Raw genomic sequence first — 18,870 nt, 5'->3', positions numbered from 1 at the left:
CATAAACCTATCCTCCAATTAGCCGCCTAAGAGTAATGCGGATAATTCAATAAAAATTGCGTTCATAAACTCCGAAAATAAGCCGCATTATTTTTACGAGCGCCCGTCCTGCAAAAGGCGAATAATCGCCATGACAACTGGACACGCCCCCTCCGATGCGGTTGTGTTGGAAAAGGGTGACCTTGTGACCGCACCATGGCAATTATCCGCATTATTTGGAAATGCGTTCATAAACTCAAAATCTTGTCCCGATGCTGCTATTATGCGGATAATAGCAGCATCAGAGTAATGCGGATAACTCTTGTCCTCCTCCAATTTTACGACCAAATTATGCTGCTATTAGCCGCCTAATTCATTTTAATGGGGTTTATGAAAGGGGTATTAAAGTGCACCTGCGTGTCTGGCATACATGTAGATGGTTGCATTTGTATGTACATGTATAATACTTATTATGCAGTCACCTTTTAGACGTATATTTCCACATCTCTTCCCAAGAATATTAAATGTGCTAAATGCCCCAGACTCCCAATCTTCAAAATAGGCTTTCTTTGGGGGAAAAAACAGTATTTGATAGTAAGTCTCAAACAAATTATAAATACATGTATTAGCCAGGCTATTTTCAGGGAAGGGTGTGGAAAGTAAAAGGGAACTCCAGGGGATGAGGCTGTAAAACAGTACTTAGAGATCAGAGTGGAAATTTATTCAGCACTTAGAAATTCAAACTACATTAAATGCACAGTTTTCCCTGCTTTTCAGATATGCATACATACATTAGGTGCATGTGCATAGTAAAGCCAGGGGTGCCAAGCCTCATGCTGAAATCATTCAAATTCAACCACTCAACAAAAGTGCGTTTTTGAAATGTGTTCTTCCTCATCTTTCAATCATATTTTATACTAGAGCTATAATTTTCCATAAATTAATTGATCCATTGATCCCTGGTCTTCCTGTTTGATACAGTATGAATCACCAGACAAATTACTTGTTGTATCAGTAGGCGGTTTCAAACGATCACAAGAATCCCTGTTAAATTACGAGAACTTTTTAAGGCTAAAAAATACCCGTTAATTATTCCTGCATTCACACCGCCCCGAAACACATCCTTCGGAATAAGTTTCCGAAGTTACGAGCATGCTCAGTATGGTCTGATAAGCAGGCAAGGCGCGAGATTCAAAATCACTAGCCCAGCAGCCACCCACGCCGCCGCGCCCAACGACACACTGGGCTAAAAGTTCCCGTAATTTGCTTTCACATCGCCAAAATACCTGCGACCTTGGGAAAATCCCCACGAAAGTTCTCGTAATTTCGCCAAGTACCTACTATTTAGCGGGTATTTTCTTTCGGGGAAATTATGCGTAGTTTGCTTTCACATTACCAAAATACCTGGTATTTTCTGATCGGGGTAAATTTCCCGATCAGAGAATGCCTGGAACTGGCGAACTTCGAGGTCGAGGTGGTCTGAAACCACCTCATATTTCTATAGGATTAAAGTGATTGGTTAACATTGGTTTGACTTTAAAAAAATCTGAGCTAGAAGGTCACACTTGTCACCTGTGTCTGTGATATGTCACAAAAATGAAGCCTAGAAAAAATTGCGTTCGAGAATAATTATTTATTTAGTGCTTCAAAAATTGAAATATAAAGTGACCGGAAACACCATCTTAATTTCATTCCATACACTTATGTGTACTATTTAGGCGTCTATAAGACGCCCATTTACAAAATCGGGGTTTGCCTTGTAGTTTTAGCTTATCATCATTCTCATTAATGGTTGTTTTCAGGGTTTATTAGTTCTAATACATGCACTTGTACACATGTTTCATCTTGGTTTGAGTCTTTGAGAATTTTTTAAATCGGCTGCTCACAAAGTTAAACAATACCTTTAATCTCCTGAGAGCAGGGATAACAGGGAATTGAAAGTTAAATGTAGAAAATCTAACATTTTTCCCCCCAATGTTTCATGCAATATTGTTTTGAAAAGGTTGGGACCTTAGGACTAAATATATACCAAATATTCATACCGGTACTTAATTTTGGCCATCCCTATTTATATCCATGGCATGTAGTAATGAGTGCATTGTTTAACTACATGTACATGTAGGTATAAAAAAAGGGAAATCCAATGTTTGGTTAACTTTAAAAATATCAAACTTAAATGTTTTTTTTCTTTATGAAATACGGTAATTGACTGCATTTGTATGCAGCAGAATAATAAATATAACAGTAGAGCTACTGTTATATTTAGCTCTACTTTCATAGTGCACAGGTCCACCTTACGGTGCTCATGGTGCTTCAAGAAAATATGAAATAGAGCAAGAAAATTCACATTCTTACATGTATGTATGTATGAAGTGTTTGCTATTCATGAGAAAACAATATTGATATAGCTCTTGAGTCTTATCGTGAAATAAAATTGAAGGGATAACTGCTTGCAGACAGTGAGTAATGCACAATAACTTATTTCAATAAAAACCAACAGTACAGGTTATTATGGAGGAGATCCTTTGACATTTAAGACATTTCATGGCTTGTGTGTTCTTTGAGTCCCAATGAACTTCAACAAGTATTATGTTGGATAAAGGTACTTCTAATTTTAAGCTAAATCTAGTGCTGGGTGTGTTATTTATTTTTTTCTTTATTCAGTGAAATCTCTTTTGTATCAAAGCCCTTTGTGAAAGCAGACGTTGGGAGAGGCAGTGATTTCTTTATTGATTGAAGTTGAACTTTGCTTGTGGTGATGTATTTTACTTTGGGCAACTGTGCTTTATAACATCAAGCACCTTTTTAGAGATGTTATGATTATTATTGGTGCTGTTACAGGGTGCGGGGGGGGGGGGGGGGGGGGCTGCAATACAGGATACCTCTTCCTTCTCTGTGTTTAAAGGACAAGTCCACCCCTACAAAAACTTGATTTGAATATTAAAAGAGAAAAATTCAACAAGCATAACACTGAAAATTTCATCAAAATCGGATGTAAGTTGTAACATAAGAAAGTTATGGCATTTTAAAGTTTCACTTATTTTCAACAAAATAGTCATATGAACGAGCCAGTTACATCAAAATGAGAGAGTTGATGACATCACTCACTCACTATTTCTTTTGTATTTTATTATGTGAAATATGAAATATTTTTATTTTCTCATCATTGTCATGTGGAATGAAGTTTCATTCCTCCCTGAACACGTGGAATTCCATTATTTTAACATTTTGTGCTTCAGGCAAGGAGGTCCTAATCATCAAATTCGTAAAAATTGAAATATTGTATAATTCAAACAATAAAAAACAAAAGAAATAGTGAGTGAGTGACATCATCGACTCTCTCATTTGGATGTAACTGGCTTGTTCATATAACCATTTTGTTGAAAATAAGCGAAACTTTGAAATGTCATAACTTTCTTATTTTGCATCCGATTTTGATGAAATTTTCAGCATTGTGCTTGTCTGATTTTTCTCTATTGATTCAAATCAACATTTTTCTGAGGTGGACTTGACCTTTAATAATGACTTGTTGTAGTAAGTCTTGAGTGACAACCCACTTGTTGATCAACCAGGGTCTGTATCTGCAGACTATCCCCAATCCCCCCCCCTTGCCATATTAAATGTCATTCCTACATCACCTTGAGGTCTTACTTAGCTGAGGACATTTTGGAGCACCAATTAAAATGCACTTGATGCTAGCTAACCAAATGCATGATACTCGTTTCCCATCCAGAGTCTCTTAGCTTGCATAAAACAATGGCCCATTAAACAAGTGGTTCATGGCGATTCCATGCTTGAAATATTAGCCATTTTCACAATATCTTTCAACCTACTGTCCAAAAAAATGAGGAACTTCAATTTTTTTGTGGTTATAATAAAGTGCTACGGGGTAGTCATGTGAAAAAATGACAACCAACAAAAATATTTTGTCCATGGGTGAATAAGGGGTGAAAATGTTGCGTGTCGTATAGGCCATTTCTGATTCCGTACAACACAATATTTTCACCTTTAACTCACCCATAATCAAATATTTTTTTGTTGGTTTTTTTTTTTCTTATGACCACCCTCTATAACTTTATCATCAACGATAAACAAAATTTTATTGCTCAAGCATACAGCATAGAGAAAAACGATATTGGTGTGTACAAAATGTCCTTATTTTTTGTTGAAAACCTTTTTTTTGCTTTTTGTCAAATTTTTCCTTGGGAAAATGTGCCCCCCCCTTTTTAAAAATCTTGGATCCGCCCTTGTTAAAATATGTATGTGTATAGTTGAGCAATGAAGAAAATGTTATTGCTCAAGCATTCAGCAAAGAAACTACATGTCAAAATGTCCTGCATGGCATAGTGTATGGAATTGCCCTTAAGCAGGTTTTTTTTAAAGCTTACATTTATTGCATTCACTGTTTTTTGGTGGACCAAATCCAAGATCAGGCTATATAACTTTGGGCAGTTGTTGCTGGTGTTTTGGCTGGCCACAAATTATGGGGACAGCAAGAAGAAGCATCAAGGTGACCCAAACCTTGAGCTACACAGTAGGTGGGAATTTATACAAGAAAATCTGATAATGCAATGGCATATGTCGAAATGGCCTGTCAAATATTGGGCCAACATTTGAAAACTCTTGAATAATTGTTTGACATTATTACTGGTCAGCATATTGTACATGTAGGCCTGATAATGTCAATTGTAATGAGCGGATCCACTATTTTCCAATGGGGGGGGGGACACATTTTCCCCAAGGAAAAATTTGACAAGAAAAAAAAAATCAACAAAAAATAAGGACATTTTCGTCCACAAAAAGTTGACAGGCAAAATGCTTTAACAGCATTTTACAATACAAATTTTAATTGTGCCTCTCAGAAGGGGGGGGGGCATGGGCTGGCTTTGCCCTCCCCTCCCTCCCCTGGATCCGCCAGTGTACATGTATGTTAATGGCCTTTTTAATCAGGTTAGCCTGGTTGTATAACTTCTTTCTTAATGAAAAAAAAAGATTCACTTTTAATATGTACACATGTATGCTGCTGCTGTTTGTTGCCTTTGCCTGAAGGGGCGCAGAATGATTTGTGAATGTTCTTTCATCACGAAAAGGTGATGAACAGAGTCAGTGGCTTAAAGGTCACAGAGATTAAATATTTGAAAATGAATTGTTCCCATGAAATCCTCTTCAAACCAGTCGTGAGGTAAACAAAGAATAGACCCAATACTTAATACCTGTTAAATAAATTCTTATAGAAGGTGGTTTCAGACTGCCTCGAAGTTCACCAGTTCCAGGTATTCTCTGATCGGGAAATTTACCCCGATCAGAAAATACCAGGTATTTTGGTAATGTGAAAGCAAACTACGCGTAATTTCCCCGAAAGAAAATACCTGCTAAATAGTAGGTACTTGGCGAAATTACGAGAACTTTCGTGGGGATTTTTCCAAGGTCGCAGGTATTTTGGCGATGTGAAAGCAAATTACGGGAACTTTTAGCCCAGCGTGTCGTTGGGTGCGGCGGCGTGGGTGGCTGCTGGGCTAGTGATTTTGAATTTCGCGCCTTGCCTGCTTATCAGACCATAATGCGCATGCTCGTAACTTCGGGAACTTATCCCGAAGGATGTGTTTCGGGGCGGTGTGAATGCAGGAATAATTAACGGGTATTTTTTAGCCGAAAATAGTTCCCGTAATTTAACGGGGATTCTTGTGATCGAGGCGGTTTGAAACCGCCTACTGTCACCTGAAACTAACTCTAGTACATATAAATACAAAAAAAAAAACACTTTTAACTCTAGAGGCAGTGCTGTTCTCGAGATTTTAGCCTGATCGGCTCTCTTCACGATTAATCTCGAGATTCAAGAAACCCCGTCTCCACCATCGCAAGAAGAGCGATTCCTGCTCTAGCGAGGCATCGATGCATTATGGACTGACGCCAGAATGAATCATCCTGAGTACGTCTGTACCTGTGTATTAGCGGAATAATTCTTAAAATAATGCGTTATTTTGCAAATAATCCCAACTTGTCTTAGGATTGCAACCTCAAGATTATTCCAGCGAACTACATGTAGCGCGATAATTGCGTCTCCATTACAAATAATCTATTATATTGTTCAGATCGGGATAAATTGCCGGATCAGAAATATCACGCTAATTTGAAAACTCTGGCTAGTGCAGACGGCCAATGTGGGTCATCGGCCTCACTAGTCACTCCTTGGTACACCGCTACAACAGTTGCTCAATGTTTGTATTGTAATTACATTGTATTTCAGTTTATAAATGTCACAAAATAGTTCATTGATCATTCAATTATTAATGTTACAATGCCATTTTGCTGTAATGACTGGCTTTATTGATTGTCATCATGATTGTTTACTTGTATGCAAATGTAGTTATTTGTATTTTTTTTAAATCACAAGTGATCACCAAATGTCCATTAACAGAATAAATTAATTCAATTCAATCTGATTAGCACTGCATTAAAGATCTTGTAATAATTGCTTACAATGTATACATTTTTGTATGCGATTTTATTTTGTTATACCTGTTACAGGCCTGACTATTATTATGCTCTTTTTAGGCTTTTGTTATTTTATGTGAAATGGAAGGAAGATGTGTATGTACAGTACATATACATCAGTTGCGTAAGGCGGCTTCAGCGGGGATCAGTACATATGTATGGAACATACATGTAGGCCTATACAGTACCTTTAGAGATTGAGTCTGACAGTGTAGAATCAGTACAATTGCTTTTGAAAAGTTTGCAGATAATTTGTGGAATTATAAAGAAGCGATCTTCCAAACCAGTTCATAAAACCACCTCGCAAAGTAGTTTTCAAGATCACTTTGCCTTGTTTTAAACTGGTTTTAGCGTGAGGACACAACTGTTCTTTGAGAAGCAATCTTCGCAAATTTTGAGTGAGCTACTCCACACACTGTATGTAGAATGCCTATGCTGCAGTTTCGCAAAATGTGTCACCTCACTTGAGAGCGTTCCCATAGCAACAAGATTGCTTTACGTGAAGTGATTTTGAAAACCTATTTCGGGCGATCAAATGGGAACACTAGCAAAGCGAGCTGCCAAACTGGTTTCATGAACCTGTTTCCAGTAAACTAGGTTTAAAAAGTGTAATGAGAACGGGGTCTAAGTCTCTCTCTCTCTCTCTCTCTCCCTCTCACTTTCACTTTCTCCATCCCTCTCCTACATGTACCCCTGTCTCCTTCCTTCTATCCCCTCCACTCTTGCCCCATCTCTCTATGTCTTTCCCTCTCTTTCACTTTCACCCTCTCTCTCACTTTTACTCTCTCCTTCCTTTTATTCATTACCCCTCCACTCCTATTATACCCTCTTTATATTTTTTCTCTCCTCTCTCACTTGCACTCTTTCCATCCCTTTCCTACCCTTTCTCCTTCCTTTCCCCCTCCACTGCTGCCCTCTCTCACTATCTCTCTCCCCCTACCTCTCATTCTCTATCCTCCCGCTGTTCAATACCCATATCTTGCACACACTGTTTTCTCTCCATAAATTTCCATTTTTGTGCAACCCTCCTAATGATATCTCCCCATTATTTTCCCTTCTTTCCTTCCCAGTGTCTGATGTAGCTTCCTTCACGTGCAGCCAATATTACACACAATCAACCCTTCATGCCCATGAGCACAACAAGACAAGAAGCACGGCTTCATACCGACTTGAACAACGGTGTCTGAATGACAGGAGACAAACAAATCAAGCAATCTTTTAATAATGCATCGATTTAACACAGTCTAATCTTGGAACTCGATGCCGACTGGGAAATGGAGTCTCCAGCTGTTGACGGACAGTGCTTGCGTAAATCACAGATCATCGTCTTGCCACTGAAGATGGAGAAGGGTATGAAGAGGAAGTGTTGTAGAGGTTCATCAAGGGCTGCTGATTCGACCTTAAATTGGAGGTCACACTGGATTCAAAATGTGACATTGCTCCTGTTCGTGATGGTGCTAACAGTATTACCAGGTAAGTATCACAATAGTTTTGAAGATATACTCTACACGTACATGTATATGTATTGATATTGATTGCCAAAAGGAATGGTGATGAATAAAGTAAACTTGTTTTAGTCATTGGGTGTTGGATATCTCCTTCATGTATGGTATACTTTGAAGTTGTGAGAGAATAATTTTTGATATGTGCCCATAGATGCATTTTAGAATTTATGTTTCTATATTGTATACTTTTAATTCATGCATGTAAATACATGTACATGTATGTACATATTTTTTCACAAGATTGTGTCTCACTGTGATTTAATAGTTTTATTTTCTACTGACGATTATACTGTTAAAGTTAAATGATCAATATAGAATTCACAATTCATTCAAAATTATCCATGTTCATGACACAACAAGTCATAACTTCCTTGCCAAACCAACCTTTTTTCTTTTATAATTTGTATTTTCACAGCTTCCATAGATGGGACGTGCATAACAGGAAAGAAAATGAGGGGCTACGTTCCTAGTGATGAACACACATTAAACCATTATAAACAAATAAAAGATTCAAGATCATTGGATGAATGCATTACATTTTGCTGCCAGTCACAAGTATGTGATATGGTGTGGATGGTGACCGACAGTTGTTATTCTGTGCAGTGCTTCAGCGAAGAAACGTGCCAGTTTGGAGAAAGCCATGATATGCCGAGCGACACGACGGTAGTTCAAATTACCCACCAATCAGGTGAATTTTCTATCTTCTTTTGGAATGTGAATTTATAAGGACTATTTGTGAAATAATTACTAGCTAATATTCATTCTCAATCCTTAATAATACATATACACAGGGCTTGACATTATTAGCCGTCTGGGACCCATTAGCGCCCAGATCAGATCTCTGTTGCACTGGAAAATGGGAAAAGAAGAAATCTCGGTGCCTGGATCGGCTAGCTAAAATTCCAAAAATTAATTTGTGATTCCTCCCATGGAACATTTTATAAAATAATTTCAAGCTTTTAAGGCTCTGTCACAACGTTCCGTGCAAGCCTTGCGTGTGACTTGTGGGTGACTTTCATGGCGACCTGCTTGTCACATGCAGGTTGCCAGCATTGGCAGTATCTCGCTTGCATCTCACACAAAGTTGCCCGCAGAAGTACATGTAAGTCTGATTTGCACATAGAAAAGTTTTGAACATACTCAAAATTTTGTTGCGGGTGAGTTGCGGGCAATCACCTGCAAGGCTCGCACGGAACGATGTGACAGGGCCTTTTGAAACAAAGAATCTGCCCTTTGAGATTTTCAGCAAACTGAGGACTTTGATATCTTCCAGAATGAACTCATACAGTACTACCTTTGTAGAAATGTATTATCTTATGGATAAAGTCAGAAAGGGAAACAAAATGGAGATAAAGTCGCCAACACCACAGATTATTGCACAATTGTTCCGCATATGTTTTAAAATTGTTTCAGGTGAAATTTCAAAACTTATTGCTGATTTAATTAAAGCTTTAATATGGAAACATGATTTCTCTGTACATCAGGGTGATTGTGGGTGCATGATTGTTGATTGTTTGAAGTTAATTTTTAATGCTTTCATGATCTCATAATGGAAATGTTTTCCAGTCGCCCAGAATTGAATTTCTCGAAAGTTTGTACAAAATCTTTGCGTCTGGCCGGACCCCCAGGAAAAAATGTTAGTGTCGAGCCCTGATGCACTCTGACAAGATTGAAAGAAAAACTAATGTGCATGTATTTTAGTAATTTGATGTTTTTCATGATATAGCATTTTGTCATGAAACTGTTGACATGTTTTCTTGCAATTTTTTTCCAAGCAAGTTGTACACAAAACTTTTGAGCTCTTTGTCAACATAACAGCTCATTTCAATCCCCTGGGTGTACTTGTATTCATCAGAGCTTTTATAGCAAGTAGACAAATTATCATTGGCATGTGTTCACAGTCACAGTGTTCATGTGTGTGGTGTAGGCTTATGGTGGTTTTGCAGACCGAATAATTTAGGAAAACATGGAGAAAAGACACTGGTCATTAAAAGGGCAATATGCATTGTTTGATTAATATTAGATGTTTATATACAGCTACATGTATGGAACAGGACGGGATGGGATCAAATAACAACAAAAATGTAAATTTTCTTGTGTTTTCTATGGGAAACTGTTCTGTTTCCCCAATAAAATGTGATTCAGGCAAATCAAGGATTGTGCATCGGTACTGATATTCCAATTAGCAGGATGCCAAATCATATTTGATCAAGATAATTATCAAGCAAAATCTGTTTTATTTGCATTGATTCAGACATTTTGATAACAGATTGAAATCATCGGACTGTATTATGCCCACATGTGCACTGTACAATGTACCTGTACCAGCACTCTTGAGTTTAATTTGCAATCCCACACTCTGTGTGCGCAGACAGCTGGAGTCCCTAAAACCTGAGATCGAGCACAGCTGTGTGAGAGGAGAGAGAGATATAGAATTTGAGATACAGAGAGAAAGACAGAGAGAGAGAGGAAGAGAAAAGAAAAAAAAAACAGTATGAGCATGGACCTACATGTATCCATGGTGTGAGAAAGACGAATGTGTGAATTTCATGTAGAAAGACAGAGATACAGAGAGAGAGAGAGGTGGCCATATGTTCCATGTAATATGATATCCCCAAACATTGGTCTACCACGATTATGTACTTCGTAATATTTGATACAGATTGATAGCTTTCAATCAATCTATACCTGTGCCCGAGTGATCAGACTCCTTCTTGTACATACTGTAAAGTATATGTAATGTAGGTCGGTGCATGTACATGTATGTGTATATCATTCATGAACATGCACTGAACATAAATTCATGTCTACATTTACATCGAACTGAACCATAAAACATACCTGACATGCATGTACATGCACCTGTAGCCTACTTGAAAGGACAAGTCCACCCAAACAAAAACTTGATTTGAATAAAAAGAGAAAAATTCAACAAGCATAGTTCACTGAACATTTCATTAAAATCGGATGTAAAGTAAGAAAGTTATGACATTTTAAAGTTTTGCTTCTTTTCATATAACAGTTATATGCATATCTCGGTCGGTATGCAAATGAGGGAACTGATGACATCACTCACTCTATTTCTTTTGTATTTTTTTATATGAAATATGAAATATTTTTATTTTCTCATCATTGTCATGTGAAATGAAGTTTCATTCCTCCCTGAACACATGGAATTCCATTGTTTTAACATTTTGTGCTTCAGGCAAGGAGGTCCTTATCATCAAACTCGTAAAAATTGAAATATTGTATAAGTCAAACAATAAAAAGCAAAAGAAATAGTGAGTGAGTGACATCATCAGCTCTCTCATTTGGATGTAACTGGCTCGTTCATATAACTATTTTGTTGAAAATAGGCGAAACTTAAAAATGTCATAACTTTCTTATTTTACATCTGATTTTGATGAAATTTTCAGTATTGTGCTTGTCTGATTTTTGTCTATTGATTCAAATCAACATTTTTCTGAGGTTGACTTGACCTTTAAGGACAAGTCTACCCCAACAAAAAGTTGATTTGAATAAAAAGCAAAAAATCCAAGACAGCAAGCATAACACTGAAAATTCCATAAAAATCAGATTTTAAAGGAGGAAGTTATGACATTTCAAAGTTTTGTTTAATGTCTCAAAACAGTTATGCACATCCTGGTCAATATGCAAATGAGACTGATGACATCATCCACTCACTATTGCTTTTGTATTTGTATTATGTGATATATTCTAATTTTCTCTTCATTGTCAAGTGAAACAACGATTAATTCCTCCCTGAACATGTGGAATCCGCATTGTTCAATATGGTTCAATCAAGTTAGTCCTACATGTGTATTGTCAAATCTGTTTAAAAATATATATTTTGTATAATTCAAACAATAAAAAAACCCAAAATAGTGAGTGAGGAACATCATCGTCTGCTCATTTGCATGTCACTGAGTTGTGCATATCGCTGTTTTGTGAAAAATAAGTAAAACTTAAAAATGTCATAACTTTCTTTCATATTTTACATCAGATTTAGATGAAATTTTGCTCATTATGCTAGTTTGATTTTTCTCTAATTTGATTCAAATCAACATTTTTCTGGAATGGACTTGATTTTTAAAGTCTCGTCAACATTCATGATTGAGTGAGAATTTAGAATAGATAAAATGATATTAATAATAAATTACATTATTTCCTGTAACAAAATGGTAAATTGCAATCTAGGAATGGTAGAAATATATTCTTGCAGTATTAATACCAAGTGTGTATATTTCTGATACCTCATGGGTTTATTATAATGCATTCCTACCAATTAATAGTGAACTGTGGCCACCATATTTCTTTGAACATTTTAATTCATGTAGGCCTAATGCTCATGTACTACATTTGATCAATATTTTTGACACATGATCAATACTTTTGATATTTTCTTTTGAAGAACCATTATCATAATTAACACTGAAAGGTGAAATATGCTGAGATTTCCTGTATGTTGCATGTATATTGCACACCTGTTAAACAGTGCATTTTGTTATGAAATTGTGCATATTAGTATAGTATTACACATATCTTGTGAGACGAAAAAAAACTTGTACACCTCACAATTCACTAATTTATGGAGAAATATACATGATCTGAAATAGTATATTATCCCAAGTAAATCGATACCATATTTGTATGGCATGTTTATGCTTCGATGAACAGGATGTATTCTTTACTATGATGTAAAATTTGATTTGCACTTGCAGTATAAAGCATCATTGTAAACTCCCTTTCACTATCATGAAAATGATCAATGATCATCATCACCATCATCGTCATGATTGTCACCATGATCATGATCATCATTATCATCATCATCACCATCATCATCGTCACCATCATCATCGTCATCACCACTTTCAATATCATCATGATCATCCCAATCACCATTATCATGATCATGATGATTAATTTCATAATCACCATTATCATGATCAGCGTGATCATCATCATCATCATCATCATCACCACCACCATAATCATCAACATCATCATCACTGTTTAAATCACCATCACCATTATCTTTGCTTCTTAAGAATAGGTAAACCAGGTTCCCTGTTCTGACGTATTTGTTTTCTTGTCAAACTAGATCATGAAACAACATCCAGTGGGCAGTGTATTCCAGGATTCAATGACTGCCAATACAATGAAGTGTGTCGGAGAGACCCGACGTACGAAAGGAATACCTGCCAGTGCCAGGCCGGCTTCTCTAGAGATTTGTACGGGGAATGTGTCTATGATGAAAGTACATGTAAGTAATACTCAAGCCTCCAAATATGCAAGACATTTATCTGTATTGTGCTGCACTCAACCCAGGTGAGGTATAAAATGGATGCCTGGCAGGAATTTATTCCTTTATGGGCAGTGTGCAGAATAGCTTCTCTGCTATTAAAACACCAGGCTAATTATGCTGCATTGTTATGTGCCTTTTAGAGACTTCTGATCAACTTTAACTTTTAAAACCTATGTACAGTAATCAGGTATGATATTATGTGATTTTTTTAGTAGCTTCCTGTGGAAAGTCATTTCAAATTTAATATTATTGCAAATAACCAGAAAAATAACTTGCTGATATGATTGTCTCGCCCACCAGAGGTGAAGGCGAGACTTAGGGATCCAAATGTCGTCCGTCTGTCACAAATGACACATAACTCCACAACCATAATTTACTTTTCAACCAAACTTGGATGGTAGATGGACTTGGGGGACCTGCATGTTATGCTGTAGTCGGAGGTCACATGGTAAGGTCAAAGGTCATTTTCAGGTCAACGTTAAAGTTTACATGCAAGACTCTTATGACAACTAACTCTGCAACCGTAAGTCACTTTCCAACCAAACTTGGATGGTGGATGGACTTGGGGGAACTGCATGGTATGCTGCAGTGGGAGATCACATGGTAAGGTCAAAGGTCATTTTCAGGTCAACTTTAAAGTTTACGTGCAAGGCTCTTATGACAAGTGTTATTCCATCCCAATCATTTCACAATGAAGTTTCTATATGATTCTGTTGCTTGCCCTCGCAAATCACAATATTTCTGGTTATTTTCTTAAGTGGGCGAGACACAAAATTGCTGTTGCCTTGTTTTGGTTTTTCTTAAATTAAAGAAGAGACTTCCCTCTTTTTATAAGTGTCAAATTTAAAGTAACACATATTAAATAATTTATTGTGAAATCTATCTCTAAAAATAGGTTTATTTTTTTGTGGGATGCAGTGTATATGAACAGGATCAACCAAATTATTTGTTTTATCTACATGTACCTAGATACTGGACTCGACAGCAGATCACAGACCTCTCCACCTCAGCCAGAGGACCTTGGCAATCTCAAGCTCTGTTACAGTGATGGTGATTGCGAACAAGGAGAATTCTGCTTTGGACTTGATCTTTACGACAATGGCATATGTGCATCAGGTACGGATACGCCTTTGGTATACCCGCAGGCCACACCTTCAAATATTCCAAAATGTAAACCTAGGTAGCATGTCATCAGTATTTTTCATCCGAAGAGTCATCAGATCCGACAACTCTCCTTGGTTTTGATTGACTGTGAAGCACTGTTACTATGGTAACTCGGATAAAGCACATATTGTTTGTAATAGCATTGTCCAATGTTTTGTCCAACAACGTCTGTTTTATCTGACAGTTACCATGTAGCAATGTTTCTCAGTCATTTAAGCCGAGGAAAGTTGTTGGATCTGATAACTTTTTGGATGAAATATGTTGAAATGCTTCCCAAGTTTACAAACTTTGGTGATTGGCCACTTTGATAATTTATCCCAATTTGTCCAATGCAATGCATATTTGGTTTCTTCCCACACAGTCTGATCAATGATAATTTTGTCTCAAAACTATTTGGCCTTATTGTTACATATTCCATTGGGTGATTTCAAGTCCTTTGTCGGTGTTGGAAGCGCAATTTGGATTGCATTTCTCAATACCTATTCTGAGTTAACACAAATAATCCAGATATCACAATATTGACAGCTCAACACATACATGTAGTAAGTGACTTTTCAGGACTAACTTCATTTTATGTTTGGTGCTATGCCCATGTAAATATTGACCTAACACCAGCACCGAAAGGTCAACACTGAACTTGAAATCGCCCAGTTGCCGCTTTCAGTTTAATAGGCTTTGCTAGTTCTTTCATACTCACCTAGGTCCCGTTTCATAAAGACTAGTTATGATAACAAATGCACAATTTCTATGACAAATTTACTTTCAGCCAATCAGATTAGCGGATTTCAGTAGTTTTAAACTGATATTGCAAATTTGTTATTGTAAGTAATAATGTAATAACTGGACGCAGGTCAAGTGATAGACAAAATGATCATGAGATGAAATATGAGAAAAGGTGTCAATCTGACTATCTGAATACCAGGTGGGTGTTTCATAAAGCTGTTGTTAGTAAAGGACAAGTCCACCCAGACAAAAAATTGATTTGAATAAAAAGAGAAAATTCCAACATGCATAACACTGAAAATTTCATCAGAATCGGATGTAGAATAAGAAAGTTATGACATTTTAAAGTTTCGCTTAATTTCACAAAACAGTTATATGCACATCCTGGTCGGTATGCAAATGAGGAGACTGATGATGTCATCCACTCACTATTTCTTTTGTATTTTATTATATGAGGTATGAAATATTCGAACTTTCTCCTCATTGTCAAGTGAAACACAGATTTATTGCTCTCTGAACATGTAGAATTAGCATTGGTTAATACTCTATGGTTCAGTCAAGTCGGTTCCGATGGTCAAATCTGTAAAAAATGAAATATTGTATAATTCAAACAATAAAAAACAAAATAAATACATGTAGTGAGTGATGGACATCATCGAGTGACTCATTGTGCATATCATTGTTTTGTGAAATATAAGCTTAACTCTAAAATGCCATAACTTATTTTACATCCGATTTTGATGAAATTTTCAGTGTTATGCTAGTTTGATTTTTCTCTACTTATTCAAATCAACATTTTGCTGGGGTGGACTTGACCTTTAAGTCACTAGTGACTTTACAAATGACTGATGATCCTTCCTTGTGGTAAATGATACCTACAAGATTTTCATTGTTGTTGAATTGGCACCTATGAAAGGATCACCAGTAATTTGTAAAGGCGCTTGTATTATGCGAACAGCTTTATGATATCTGCTATCTGGTATCTTAACTTGTAGTCTACTAGAACTGGTTGGATAGCAATTATACACTTTTGGCGCTATATGTAAAACACCGTATACCACATGGTCCCCCCCCACTAAAATTCTATGATCGGTTGAAAATGTATAATTATGAAGACCAAAAGCCCATGTACATGTACCATACATTTTCACTCACAGTAAATTTGTGTCATCATTTTGTATCTTGGCACTTTCAAATATCATTTCAAAATGATAAGCTCTTGTTTCTTGTATTAAAAAAAAAATTATTGCCCTTATTTGGATGAGATTTCTGGCACACATTACTGCAGTCACATTTTACTTACAATGCCAGCACAGTGAGTTGAAAATTGTATGTTATATTATATATACCTGGTACAAAAAATTGAAAAAAGTAAACCAAAATTGATTTAGAAATACTGGGATAGTTTCGCATGATGGCATGTTCTTACATGTATCTGAAGACATTTGATTATGCAATATATATTTGTCTTGAACTGTGTGTAGAGTACTGTCATTATAGTATTGTTTCTTTATATATGTTTCCTCGTTTCATAATTCTAGCTGCACATTTTCAAAGAAAGCGTGAAGGTAATGATGATAACTGTCCGTGTTCGCATGATACTTTAACAAAAATCAGTGCTTTCTACTTTGCTTTGATTCCTTTTTTGGAATTTGCTTTATACTTCTTTTGCACCATTGCATGAAGGATAATACATAGTACATGATTTGCTGAGAGAGATGGGATGGTTGGGGGGGGGGGGGAGAGGGATGGGTGGTAGTGAAATAAGTGAATATCCATCACTTTGTTTTTGCTGCAAATTTGTAATGGGACTTTGAATTGGGCTCTGTGCCACTGTGTGCCCATGTTTGCTCAAATTACATGTACCTTTCTTCATGTCCCTTGTTTTCTTGACATATTTCTCATTATAAAATGTAGTTCTTATAAGCTTCAAAACTGTTCAGAATTAATGTGATATTCATTTCTCCTTTTCATTTGGAATGTCTTCAGAGATACACTCCCAGTGCCAGGAGAAATTTTCATTTTATCTTGTATACGTTAGAAGTGGAAAATTATGTGAGCCCAGTGTGATGCTTGACATATGCTCAGTTTTTACAAGGGTTTTATTTGTGTTAATTTTTCTTATGTAAGAACAAATCATGGCCATACGCATTTTTTTTTTTGGGGGGGCGGGCAAGACGTATACAAAAATTTGGAACTAAAAAGCAATAGAACAAAAGCGATCAAGCTTGTTTTGAGGCACTTTTGTTTCTACTAATGTGAAATTTAAGGATTTTGTGTATACTTGGTGAATTTTGTGAAATTTTCATTTAAAAAGTTTAACTTTCAAAATTTGGCATGTGTACCATAGGGAGCAGTGGGCAGTTGCACCCCTGAATTTTGACAAGTTAACTTTAATTTGGGGGGGGGGGGGGTGCTGCTGCCTGCTGCTCCTACGGTGCATACAGTCATGGATTGAATAATCATGCAAAGATTTATCAAGACCTACATGTATACTATAAATGTCCCAAAATATACATTTATGTGAGCACTACCATTGCTGCATGTGCTATTAACCTCTACATGTAGACCCCCTTTCCCCCCCCCCCCTGTAAGCTGTAATTGTCATTTATGTACTAATGTATTAATGATTTTTGTGTATTTATTCCTATTTTTATTGTAAATTTATTTACTTATTACCTTTTTTTTAATGGAAATCCAAGTTTAATGAATATGGAATGAATATTCAAAGATACTTTGTTTTAGGTACCCCCCTCATCCATTTACCGTGTCAGTGTGTCTGTAGTGTGAAACTGTAGAAATGTGTCAATAGGTCTGGTACTAAGTCTGAGTCATATGAAGAGAATAGAATGACAAAAGAATGTAAATTTTCTTTTCATACAGTATATTTTTCTTCATATTCTAATAGTATTTCAATTTGGTCTGGAGTGTTTGATGTAACTTTTCATTTCTTTTTTAGACTTAGGATTTGCACTTTTACTGCATTGGAAGTTTGGGGGTTTGCAGCACTTTCCATAAGTTTTGCAAATTTGATTAAATTCAAATGGTAGAAAGCTGAAATGATACGATGTTTGATATTTCAGTGTCACAACATCAACTCTGCTGCTATATTGACTGGCATAATGCAGACAAGACTGTCAGGGGGCATTCCACTTTTGGATTTGATATTAGTCTGACGTGATTTGTGTTTATTTGGACTTTCTAATGGAAATGATGATTTGCACAGTTGATCTTGTTTTGTATTGGAAGTTTGTAGCACTATTCTATGCTCTCACAACCTCTATAGAAAACCATGCACGCCAACATTAAAACCAATCGGATTTGCCATAGACAGAGGTTTAGCTTACCCATGCTTTAAATCTCCAGATTTAAATCCCCAGACTCCTGCTTGAAATCTCAAGATTATCAACCTATAAGCAGTCAAAAATAACTTTTGAATCTCATCATTGAGTATTATTCACACATGAAAGCAGGGGGGAGGGGGGTGGAATGGAAGTGCAAATGCATCACCTCAGATTGGATGTACACATTGTAGTAAACCCTGCTGTAGTGACCACCTGTATAGTGGGTTCACCTGTCCATAAAGACCATTAACTTGGTTTCCCTGATGTAGAATCCATTGTTAGAATGTATTACAGGAACATGCACCTATGTACCCCCTAAAAAAGGCAGAGATCTTTTTTTTATCAACTGTTA

General features: G+C 36.5%; 1 protein-coding gene across 1 annotated transcript in view; it reads left to right on the top strand.

Annotated features, from left to right (window-relative positions):
* The window catches only part of LOC121418706 (dyslexia-associated protein KIAA0319-like protein), a 66,680-nt gene that overhangs the window by 14,788 nt on the left and 33,022 nt on the right, over positions 1–18,870 (top strand). Inside the window, exons 2-6 of the mRNA XM_041612768.1 lie at positions 7,545–7,947; positions 8,395–8,667; positions 13,084–13,245; positions 14,257–14,403; positions 16,716–16,742. Coding sequence (XP_041468702.1) covers positions 7,749–7,947; positions 8,395–8,667; positions 13,084–13,245; positions 14,257–14,403; positions 16,716–16,742 — 808 coding nt within the window. The 5' untranslated portion in view covers positions 7,545–7,748. The remainder of the gene's footprint in view (positions 1–7,544; positions 7,948–8,394; positions 8,668–13,083; positions 13,246–14,256; positions 14,404–16,715; positions 16,743–18,870) is intronic.

The sequence above is a fragment of the Lytechinus variegatus genome, chromosome 1, assembly GCF_018143015.1.
Source record: "Lytechinus variegatus isolate NC3 chromosome 1, Lvar_3.0, whole genome shotgun sequence".
Classification (NCBI taxonomy): Eukaryota; Metazoa; Echinodermata; class Echinoidea; order Temnopleuroida; family Toxopneustidae; genus Lytechinus; species Lytechinus variegatus.
The sequence above is the reverse complement of the archived record's forward strand: the minus strand, read 5'-3'. Positions and strand labels throughout refer to the sequence as shown.